Source organism: Crinia signifera, chromosome 8 (genome assembly GCF_055691185.1).
Source record: "Crinia signifera chromosome 8, ASM5569118v1, whole genome shotgun sequence".
Lineage (NCBI taxonomy): Eukaryota > Metazoa > Chordata > Amphibia > Anura > Myobatrachidae > Crinia > Crinia signifera.
Genome location: NC_139224.1, coordinates 137933329 through 137946181, shown reverse-complemented (window position 1 = coordinate 137946181; position 12853 = coordinate 137933329). Strand labels below are relative to the sequence as shown.

The 12853-nt window shown below is 46.7% G+C and overlaps 1 protein-coding gene across 2 annotated transcripts in view; it reads right to left on the bottom strand.

Annotated features, from left to right (window-relative positions):
* Positions 1–12853, bottom strand: part of LOC146026512 (histo-blood group ABO system transferase 2-like) — a 128885-nt gene that overhangs the window by 56118 nt on the left and 59914 nt on the right. For both annotated transcript variants that reach the window (XM_083157252.1, XM_083157251.1), the window contains exon 3: positions 1357–1485. In XM_083157252.1, the coding sequence (XP_083013378.1) occupies positions 1357–1485 (129 nt within the window). The remainder of the gene's footprint in view (positions 1–1356; positions 1486–12853) is intronic.

Here is a 12853-nt window from a genome sequence, read left to right as displayed (position 1 = left end):
CTGATTAACTCTGCAGCAGCACTGAGAGCACCACAAAGCCCTTTGGAAGAGCTGTGGTCACAAGGTACCACTGTGAACAAGCAGTTTCCCCTTTAGGGCTTGAAGCCCAGAGGCAGGAGTCTCCATTGCCACTGGGGGTTATGCCTCTGGAACACAGGGCCCAATTCAGACCTGATCGATGGGCTGCGAGTTTTCAGAGCCCAGCGATCGGGTAAACACCGGCCCGCCGCCCCACTAGATGCACTCCCCCAATCCATGTGCATGGCTACGAATGCGCTCGCAGCCATGCACATCAGGGGTAAACCATTGAAAATCACACAAAATTGAATGGTTTTCCTCTTTGTTTGCCATGCCGAGTAAGCCAGGAGGAGGCCTTAGATGACATCGGTGGCCCTACCAATGGCGAGGAAACACCTATGTTTTTGGGAAACTCCCAGAAAATGCATGGTTACCACCAGGGCCGGTAACAGAAATCTTGGGGCCTGGTACACTGATCTAAATGAGCCTCCCAACCCTATGCCACACCCACATACAAAATGACAGATGCCCCTCTCCCCAAACGCGAACCTAGATATTCTTGGGCCACATAGCAAACGTTTATAAGGGCCCCCTATTTAGCAACTGATGGTGATAAATATATGTAAAACATATTACTTAGACAACAAAGATGGGCCCCCTTCAGCTCTGGGCCCCATAGCAGCTGCACCCCTTGCACCTATGGTAGTTACGCCCTTGCCTCTCCCCCTATATCCTCCACACTGACCATTACACCCATAATAATAACTTGCTATGCCGGATGCTGCAGCTGGAAACACTCTGCATTCCCTCTGTCTGTAGGGTCACAGGAATTATGCTAGGAGTAAGGGGCTTTCTGCAAACTGCTTGCAACTATACAAGTGTAATCACTATCAGCAATGTTTGCTTACTCTTGTAAAGTGGCAAGAAGTTTGTTGACTGTCCCTTCCTCCCCGCCATGCTGAACACTCCATTTTAAGGAAGAAAAAAAAAACATGTCAGAAATGACAGAGGGTCACAGGCTACTGCCTGGGCCCTTTTGACCCTTGGGGCCCGTCACATGTGTCCCCCTTGACCCCCCTGTCCCCGGGCCTGGTTACCACCCTCAAAAGCCCTCAGGGTGCCAATCATCAGCCCGACTGGTGACGGGATCGCACGAATCGCCACAATGTGGCGATTGGCACGGCAACAATGATCGTGGCTACATCTGTATGACCAAACTGCAAAACTAATGTTGTTGTTTTATTGCATTGTTCATCCTGAAGTTTCTGTGGAAGAGCTATGAGAGGAAATGTTAGCTGCTCTCTTCTCTGTAGCCTCAATTACTTCACAGATACTTACTTTTTCACAGCAAATACAAACAGTCCTATCCGTGTATCCTTATATTGGTTATTTAAGATGTTAAGGTCATATGTTCCATCCCAGATAATCGGGGCAAGCCACGGAGTGAGGACATTGAGTCCTGCTTTCCTACAGAAGAAAAGACAAGTGCAATATTAGAACAGTCAAATTATATCATATTATTTTTTTTGTAGTCAATATCAAGTGAAGATAGAAAGCCATCATAGACAATTGCATATTTATGGTGATATCCTATTATTCACGATAAACATCAGGTGCGGGAACATTTTTTGCTATTTTTCTAAAATGTTTTTACTGTGAGAGTGTGTGTGAGTAGGGCATTATGGGGGGGTTATTCTGGATTACTCAAAAGGCTATGAATTTGCAGCCTTGCCAGTCCGCCCGGGCAACCATCAAATGATGGTGAAGGTGCACGCATATAAAAGTGACTCTCAAGTCACTTACATATGCTTGGGAGGAAGTGGGTGGGCAGATGAAATCCGGTGATGTCAGCTGGCCACCCCCGTACTCGTTTCATGAGACATTTGCATGAGAACACCCATGAAATGCTGGGCCCAGGCCGCTGCCTCCCACCCGCACACTTGGGTGCATGTGCCCTCTCCTCCTCTGGCTGTCCGCTGCTGGATCCCTGACACATGCAGTATAAGTGAAAAAAAAAACATTTAAAACAGGAGCTCGGGAAGGGGGGTCTAGCTGCGCCGCAGGGACTCAGAGCCTCTGTCCCTTACAAAAACCCTCTGCCCCTTCAAAATTGTGCGCTATCTTAAAGGAGACAAACGCTACAGGTTCTCCTGTACCTCTAGCTTTTGTCAGGCCGACCAAGTGTGGATACCGGGAGCACTGTTGCACACCTGGGAAATGTGCATGTAATCCCTTCTGGGCAACAAATATGTAACACCCCTGGGTAACAAGCATGTAACCCCTCATGACAACAAAAATGAAACCCTTGACAACAAGCATGTAACTTCAGGCAACAAGCATGTAGGCATAATATGCAATAGGTATTGCGCTGTGTGTGGTATAATATGTTATAGGCATTACAGTGTGTGGTATAATATGTAATGGGCATCACTGTGTGTGACATAATGCTAAATGGGCATTACGGTGTGTGGTACAATATGTAATGGGCATTAAAATGTGGGGTGTAATGTATAATGAACATAATGTTGTGTGATATAATTTGTAATGAGCATTATGAAATCCTGGCGCAGTGTATCCAAGGGATTCTACCTGGCACAGTAAGCGTAAGGAACGCTAGTTGGCGCAATGTGTATAAGTGGCACTACTGCCTGGTATAATGTGAGTAATGCACACTACTGTGTGGTGTAATGTGAATTGGTACTATTATGAGGCTGTGCCCTTCCCCATGCAGTCACGCTCTAAATTTGATGCGTGCCTTTGGCACGCACTGTCCTTGGTTTTAGTGTGTGTTGTGGTGATGGCACTAATTGCTTTTCTGTCTAGTTACAGCAATGCTACTACTAGTCACATATATATACCCTATTTTTTCAGCGTGCGCCTTCGACACACGCTGACTCTTTGTAACATATTAGAGGGCGCAAATTCATAGTTTGCAGAAGGGCACCGAACACTCTAGCACCGGCCCTGTTGAACGCAAAGCTAGACACAGATCATACTGATCTGTGCAGGCTTTGAATTTTAAAAGTTGGTTAGTGCTAACTGCAAAGGTCCCACCATAATTTTAATGGGAATTTCTCCTAAAAGTATTGGCAGCTCAGCTTAAGTCAGCCAATCAGGGAGCGCCACTAAATGGCACACCTGGGGATTCAGCAGTCGAGAGAGGGAGGGGGTTCTCTTCAGTCCATTTTCATTCAGTTAATTTTTACATGGAAAAAAGAGGACCGACCTACACTAGATATAGGTGAGTATTGTTTCATATTTTTACAAGTACCCTATGGATCTACTGGACAAGAGGACTGAAGGGCCACATTTGAATTTAGGTTAGTATGTGAGGGTGTAAGTGTAACTGTGTGGTTAATACATTTTCTTTCACTGTGTGTTTGTGTGTTTATTTTAATATTTGTTTTACCTGTGAAAGTACAATTTACAGTCTGCCCTTTAATGCCCAGGTCTGGCTTTGCTTAGGAGGGGGGACCCCACAGTATTTTGATTTTTTTCATTTAAATTGTTTCTTTTACTTTAACACACGGATCTCACTGATCTATTTGTGCTTTATGTTTGGTAGTGTTTGGCTGCCCGCAAACTCAGCAGACAAACACAAATTACTTCACCATCAGAAAATATGAATTCTCAGAACACTTAGTAAATAAGTTGCTTTTATCACACAAAACAGACCCACCATTGCAGCTTATTAAATGTACTCTTTAATGTATGACTTGTTCTAAAGGTTTTGACAATATGAGTAATTAGAGAAAAAAATCCCAATATCTGCGCTAATATTTCATGAGGTGCAATATGACTGAATCACTGCCTTACACAATTTAAATCAATTAATGTTTTTAATAAAATATTAAAATATCAAATAACAGTAAACATAATTCACAACTTGAATCAATAAAAATATTTATAAGCTATTGCTCGTATATAATTTAGATGGCCACCTATTTTTCACAATCATATACTGATTGGTTATATCAGGCATTCCCATCCACGGTCCTCAAGGCACACCAACAGTGCAGGTTTTGTAGATATCCAGGCTTGAGCACAGGTGACTTAATTAGTATCTGAGGGATTCTGATAAAACCATCTGTGCTGAAGCCTGGATATCAATAAAACCTGCACCATGGTTGGGAATGCCTGGATTATAGCATGCATTGATTTAATTATGTATGAGCTTTTTCAAAGAGTACGTTTTTTCATACTCTTTGAAAAAGCTCATACTAGAGCGAAACGCATTAGCGGATCCGGCACCACTGGAGACAAAGGATATTTTTGGAGTCCACCAGCTTCTCCACATATGTGCCCCAACTTTGGCTGACACCGCTAGACGCATTGGACTTACAAACGATACTACACGGACGCTGAACTGCAGCAATACTGTTGACGGCGGTGCAGCGGGTAAGAGACGCGGCTCGGCCTGACACACAGGCACCCGTATCAGCTGGAGGTGAGACCACCCACTGCTGCGTGTGAGAGACGCGGCAGTACCGGACTGACAACATACTGCTGGACACAGGTTGGTCTCTTTCCCGGCATCTCACCTTGCACTATCATTCAAATGAGCAGGTAGTAGTACTGAGGGCAGTGGAGTCTACACAGAATAGCCCCTCAGTCTCCCTGCATTCCCCATTCCGTCATACACCATATGTATTGGTGTCCGTGAGTATTGCGCTAAGTGGAGCATTTTTTACCCATTGAAAGACACTTGGATAACAGTATATTGGTATACTAAGTGGACATCCTTTTCCCAGACAAAAAAACGGAAAAGTATCATCCCGGGGTCTCTTATACACATGTATATCTCCTATATATTTGGCTACATCTGTCACTCAAAGTGGGTGTCTGTGTCTATAACGCTCTGTTCCTGGACTTTCCTCTTAATGTGTGATTGCCTTCATCTGTGCTGAACACCTTTCTGAGAAATTAACCTGTTTAAAACAGGTGATGGCAATCATACATTAAGGGGAAGTCTAGAAACAGAGCATTGTGTCCCTCCTGGAGAGGGTCATGTTGGGAGGTATGTGAAAGAGAACCAGCCCAGTGAGCCCACAGACAGTGCCAGACACCCACTGCCTTCCCATGTTGCCCAGCACTGCTACTCCACAGCCACCAGGTGAGCGCCCCCCTCCCGCGATTTGCGGCAAAACCTCCCCCCCCCCGCGCGCCCCCCCCCCTCCCGCGATTCGCGGCAAAAACACCCGCTCCCCCGTGACCCCCCCGCGACCCCCCTTGCACGATTGGCGGCTCCCCCCCTGCGACCCCCCTCTCGCGATTCGCGGCACACACACCCCCCCCCCCCGCAATTCGCAGCAGCCCCAGGATTAAATGGCACATGCAAAACACTGACATGGCTATGGTCGACAATGAAAAAGGTTGACATGAGTTTTTAAAGATTTATTTTTAATTTTTTAAATTTTTTCATATTCATTGTCATGTGTCGACATGGACACCAATGAAGTGGCACACTTATGTCAACATTTACATGTGTTGACCTTTCTGTGTTGATTTTTTCTTGTGGCGATTCGCGTCACACCCCCCCGCAACCCCCCCTCCCGCGATTCGCGGCACCCCCCGTGACCCCCCACCTCCCGCAATTCGCGGCAACCCCCCACCGGAACCCCTGTGAACCCCGCCCTCCCGCGATTCGCGGCACCCACCCCCGCGACCCCCCCTCCCGCAATTCGCGGCACCCCCCTGTGATTCGCGGCAGCTCCAGAATTAAATTGCACATGGAAAACACTGACATGGCTATGGTCGACAATGAAAAAGGTTGAAATGAGTTTTTGAAGTTTTTTTGTCATTTTTTGAATATTTTCATATTCATTCTCATGGGTCGACATGGACACCAATGAAGTGCCACACTTATGTCAACATTTACATGTGTTGACCTTTCTGTGTTGATTTTTTTCTTGTGGCGATTCGCGTCACACCCCCCCCCGCAACCCCCCCTCCGGCGATTCGCGGCACCCCGGCACCCCCCCGCGACCCCCCCCCTCCCGCAATTCGCGGCAACCCCCCGCCGGAACCCCATGAACCCCGCTCTCCCGCGATTCGCGGCACCCACCCCCCGCAACCCCCCCCCTCCCGCAAATCGCGGCACCCCCCCCCCCCCCCCGCGATTCGCGGCAGCCCCAGGATTAAATGGCACATGCAAAACACTGGCACGGCTATGGTCGACAATGAAAAAGGTTGACATGAGTTTTTGAAGATTTATTTCATTTTTTGAATGTTTTCATATTCATTGTCATGTGTCAACATGGACACCAATGAAGTGGCACACTTATGTCAACATTTACATGTGTTGACCTTTCTGTGTTGATTTTTTCTTGTGGCGATTCGCGTCACACCCCCCCGCAACCCCCCCCCCCCGCGATTCGCGGCACCCCACCTCCCGCAATTCGCGGCAACCCCCCACCGGAACCCCTGTGAACCCCGCCCTCCCGCGATTCGCGGCACCCAACCCCGCGACCCCCCCCTCCCGCAATTCGCGGCAGCTCCAGAATTAAATTGCACATGGAAAACACTGACATGGCTATGGTCGACAATGAAAAAGGTTGACATGAGTTTTTGAAGTTTTTTTTTTAATTTTTTGAATATTTTCATATTCATTCTCATGTGTCGACATGGACACCAATGAAGTGCCACACTTATGTCAACATTTACATGTGTTGACCTTTCTGTGTTGATTTTTTCTTGTGGAGATTTGCGTCACACACCCCCCACCCCCCCCCCCACAACCCCCACTCCCGCGATTCACGGCACACACACACACCTCCCCCGCGATTCTCGGCACCCCACCCCTTGACCCCCCCTCCCGTGATTAACAGCACACCCCCGCGACCCCCCCTCCCATGATTCGCCGCAACCCCCGCCCCGTAACCCCCCTCCCGCGATTCGCGGCACCCACCCCCGCGACCCCCCACCCCCGCGACCCCCCCTCCCGCAATTCGCGGCAGATCCAGAATTAAATTGCACATGGAAAACACTGACATGGCTATGGTCGACAATGAAAAAGGTTGACATGAGTTTTTTTGAAGTTTTTTTTTTCATTTTTTGAATGTTTTCATATTCATTCTCATGTGTCGACATGGACACCAATGAAGTGCCACACTTATGTCAACATTTACATGTGTTGACCTTTCTGTGTTGATTTTTTCTTGTGGCGATTCGCGTCACCCCCCCCCGCAACCCCCACTCCCGCGATTCACGGCACACACACCCCCCCCCGCGATTCTCGGCACCCCACCCCGTGACCCCCCCTCCCGTGATTCACGGCACACCCCCTGCGACCCCCCCTACCATGATACGCCGCAACCCCCGCCCCCTAACCCCCCTCCCGCGATTTGCGGCAACCCACCCCGTGACCCCCCTCCCGCGATTCTCTGCAATCCCTCCCCTCCCGCGATTCGCAGCATCCACCCCCCCACAACCCCCCCCCCTCCTGCAATTCGCGGCACCCCCCGCGACCCCCCCTCCCGCGATTCGCGGACACCTAAGTTGCAATACAGGGCATCTTTCATACAATTCTAACCATATTTCTCATATACAAACGTTCACAAATTAAGGGGGCGCAGCCCCTTACGATGGTGTGAAGAGCGCCCGTAGGGCGCGATGAATCACCTAGTTTTATATAATCAGTTATAAATCAGTTCTATCATACATAATTAAATGCATGCTATAATCAGTACAGTATATGATTGTGAAAAATAGGTGGCCACCAAATTAAATACGAGCAATAGCTTATAAATATTTTTATTGATTCAAGTTGTGAATTATGTTTACTGTAATTTGATATTTTTATATTTTATTAAAAACATTGATTTAAATTGTGTAAGGCAGTGATTCAGTCATATTGCACCTCATAAAATATTAGCGCAGATATTGGGATTTTTTTCTCTGGTTGTCTTGTAGAAGGTGCCCTACTTTTGTGTAGGTGAAAACCTTCTAATTAGGTGTGATTACCCAGTCACACCACCCCACCTGCAGCTCAACGAGTACTCGTGTTCAATTTTTTTATTATTTATTTTTATTCACATCTGTACTTCTCATTTTTAATTCTTTGGTTAGATAATTAGAAAATCTACATTTGCATTCATATTTATAAAATCCATAAAAATTAGTAATATCATGTATATATGGTCGTAGACAATTATCAGTTTGATCTAAAATGATTGCATAAAATACACAGTATTTCATGGATATAACGACACTTAGAAAATCGAGTCATTATGTACATAGATACTGACTGTACTGTTTTGATTTGTGTTTTTTTGTATATATCTCATCATTTGAGTCGAGCTTCACCCTATATTTTTTAGTGGGCTTTATATCAGCATATTTATACATCAAATTCTTTATTGTCGCTGTATATACAACGTATTCTACCTAGGTGGCGCTAACACGATTTGCGTTCCACCTGCGGTTTAAATGGCCGCCATCATTGCCTTTTTTTCGAAATTACGTATGATCACACTATTCCATTCTAAATATGCTGGAGCAGATTGGATATATATCTGCTTGCTGCCCGCTTCAATATTACTTGATTCTTCATGATAGCCCCGAGCCTACAACACATTGCCGGTTTTTCCGGCCAATGTGCGGCTCATCTGTACGTTCCACCGGAGTCACTTCCGGGTGACGCACTTCCGGCACGACCGGAAGTGCGTGAACGCCACTATCGCTGATTAAAAAATTGGTGCCAATTGACTCCCCTTAGCCTCATTCCCTCAGGTATATAAGCCCGACCCGGACAGCCCTGTGATGTAGCTGTCTCCATTTCCTCCAGGGCTGAGGTGAATGCTATATTATACGTTGATGATCCATCTGAAAAATATGTTATCTTTTTAACTTATGTGATTTATGCACTCTAGATGTTTTTGCTGTATGGTGTGTTGGCATACATCTAGATGTAATTGATTATACACATATATTGTATAATAGGCTCCTTGAGAAAGGTCCGATTGTGGACCGAAACGTCGGGGCATGATGGAATTTACCAAATTGGAATAAAAAGACAACAAATGTGATTTTACACAAAACCAGTGACTTTTATTCATTATTGTTAATAAGGAGAGTGTTCAAATCCCACCTAGAGCGTGGAGGGATAATTGGAATATATATATATATATATATATATATATATATATATATTCATAATTTATACAGCAACTAATTGGAGGCCAACCTCAAGAAAATATGAGTAATTAATGTTTTCTAAATTTCCCTTATTTAGAGTCATTTAAATCTGATTTTGTAGTTCCTGTATCCTAAATGTAAAAGTCTCATGATTTTCTGAAACTTTCAGTTATATGTTTCTGCGTCAGGCATCATTAACCATATCTGCTATTTAAGGTTTATGTGCTTTAGAAATTAAGGGGGAGATTCTCTAAGAATCTCCGCCCCCCTTCACCGCCCATCGCATTTATAATTATCGCATATGTTCTAACATATGCGATAATTATAGCAAAGGACAGCTCTTGCTTTAAGAGCTGTCCTTTGCGGTGAGAGTCGCCGGGTCCCAGCAGGTCCCGGCGGCTCCCCTTTCCCTCACACACCCGGCGCTGCTGCTGCTGCGGGGGAGGGGATCTTAGAATCTACACCCTATTTTCATGTTGTGCCATCATGGTGGGACTTGTAGTTGTGCAAAGAAAAAGACGGTGCAGAGGCACACTCCACATTAATAAGGTTCTTAGCATATTAATTGGCCAATAAATATTTGCCCACCACCCAGTAGTGACTGGATTATGCCGGCTTTCTTGGGTCCCGCACCCAAACTTAGTATTAGGGACCCAGCAGAGATACGAGGTCACCGTGAAGTGGGTTGATGGGCAAATATTTCTTGGCCAATTAATATACCAAGAAACTCTATTATTGATTAATAACGTGGAGTGTGCATCTGTGCCATGTGTGTTTTCTTTGCGGGTCTGCACATTTGCAAGCGCGTATTTGCGCATGTGCAGACCCTGGCAACGAACTGCCTTGGCGAGTTACAGCCGCCCGCCCCATCTAAGTCCGGGCGCACACAAACAAAAGTCAGTTTTCACTGACTTCTACTTGTGAAAGCAAGATAAATAATTTGATTTTGGAGGCATGTGAGAGGATGTGTTTTCGTTACACATTCCCTTGCATGTTACCGAGGGGAATTGGCAGTGGCAGGGGGTGGGCTTTCGGACGGGGGGCGTCTCTGGTGCTTGGTAAGCTGCAATGTTTTCAGCTTACTGAGCAAACCTGAATCAGGGATAATGGCCCTTATTCAGATCTGATTGCAGTACAAATTTGTTCTCAAAATGGGCAAAATCATGTGCACTGCAGGTGGGGCAGATGTAACATGTGCAGACAGAGTTAGATTCGGGTGAGTTATTTTGTTTCTGTGCAGGGTACTACCGAGTGTCATAATTTTGACTGTCGGGATCCCGACGTCGGAGTAATGACTGTCGGGAGCCCGACTGTCGGGAAACTGTCCGGCACCCGTGACATACTGTAGGGCCTTATTCTTGTTCACTCTCAGAGGCAAATTCCTACTCAAATGGACAAAACCATGTGCACTGCGAGGGGGGGGGGGGGCAGATATAACATGTGCAGACAGAATTAGATTTGGGTGGGGTTTTTCTTCAAAGTAAGATCTTTATTGCCGTGTAAAAATAAAGCAGTCAGTATTTTCCCTGCACAGAAACAAAATAACACACCAAATCTAATTCTCTCTGCAAAGGTTACATCTGCCCCACCTGCAGTGCACATGGTTTTGCCTATTTTGAGAACAAATTTGCACCTCGATCAGATCTGAATAAGGGCCAATGTTTGTTGAAACCAAGTTTCAGCTCACCAGTCTATCACTATCCTTATGTTAGACAAATCTATACAGTTGCAATAAAAAGTTATCTGCTTTTGCTCAAATTTGTAACCCACCAAGAGCAAATAAAAGAAGACAATTTGAGACTGAATGCACAGGGCAAACTCCAAAGGCATCATCCTCTATATAGGCAGATACAATAAAAGAAAAAAATAATAGATAAAGAAGATTATCTATTAACTATATATATCTCAAAGATCAAAGGTTACAGTATATTTAAAAGGTTGCTTGTACAATAATGGGGAAGCATGGAACCACAATACAGTTCTTCCCCAAATGCACATAAAGGGCTTGATGTAATAGAGTCCCATCATATTTTAATTGTGCACCGGTGTGTTGGGATGAATAATAAGTCTGCGCTCTGGGACCTGATTTGTTGAGCGCACCGGAGGCAATCGGGGGAAGGGGGGCTGTTGCGGTGGCCAAAATGAGCTGCCCGGGCCGTTCCGGGGGCCAGGGCCCGGGGCGGCTGTGCCCACAGCACCCCCCTAGTGGCGGCCCTGGGGATCAGTGCTGAGTGATGGTGAACCAGTGATGTGCTTGAAGCGAGATGGCTGTATGAACTGTAGTTCCTCCACATAATAGAAAGGGTATAAGATCGACAAACAAAAGGTCGACATGCATTGGATCAACCACTGAAGGTCGACATGGCTTAGGTCGACACCTGAAATAGGTCGACATGCTTAAGGATCGACATGGTTGGAAGCTCCTTACAAGCATTAGGTCTACAATTAAAAGGTTGACATGGGTTTTTCACTTTTTTGAGCCGGCATGTGCCGACAGGCGGTATTTCATGCCCTACCATCCACTAGGGCAGAGTGGGAGGGGAATAGAATAGTGTTCCAAGTGTAGCGAGGCACCGTGCCTCAATCATGCGCTACACCAATACGGTGTCCATTTCGACATTTGAGAAAAAATAAAGTGAAAACCCCATGTAGACCTTTTGACACTGTTGACCTAGGATTCAGTACTGAATCCCGGCGGTCGGGATCCCGGCGTTCAGAATCCCGACGCCGGAATCCCGACAGCCGAAATGCCGACAAGGGGGGGACGTGGATCGCCCCCCCCTTGCGGGCTCGCTGCGCTCGCCACGCAGCGGGCCCGGTGCCTCGCTACGCTCGGCACACTAATTTATTCTCCCTCCAGGGGTGTCGTGGACACCCACGGAGGGAGAATGTGTCGGTATTTCGGCGGTCGTGATTCCGGCGTCGGGATTCTGAACGCCGGGATCCCGACCGCCGGGATATTAACTGCATCCCTTGACCTAATGTTTGTGTCAACCTTCCATCCATGTCGAGCTATTTGAGGTGTCAACCTAAGCCATGTTGACCTTCTGTGATTGACCTAATGCATGTCGAGCTTTAGTGGGTCGACCCAATGACCCATACCCATAGAAAGACTGAGGTGCGAGACAAGGAAAACTCTCAGGATACATGACAGAGCTGGGATGCAAAGCAGAACCAGCTTCTCAGGATACATGAATAGAGCGGAGTTGTGGAATAGTGGAGTTGAGAGGAGCCCGCTCCCCCATTGCCGGGAGCCAGGCAGTGGGGAGATAGATGACAGTCTACCTCTGCATCACAGCTTCTCTCTCCAGCTCAGCACTTTCTGCTCAGTGCTGTGTGCTGAGCTAGGGAGAGGACAGCTGCATCGGCAGCCAGCCATCTCTCTCCCTCTCATTTTTTTTCTTGGAGGCGTGACCATGCCATCTGGTGGCCCCCTCCATTTTATCGAGGCTCGGGCAACCTGTCAGCACCCCTGCTCAGGATACATGAATATTGCTGGAATGTGGAGCAGAGACAGGATATTCAGGATGCACAGATATTGCTGGAAGGCAGATCACAGCAACACCGAAACAGCTTCTCCAGAGCTCAGGAACAAGGCTCATATGCAGAGCAGTGACTTGAAGCACTGATAACCTAATGATGGATTTCGCCCTTTTTATCGCCGGATAGGGATTGGTGACGATACAGTAGTCAGCTGATC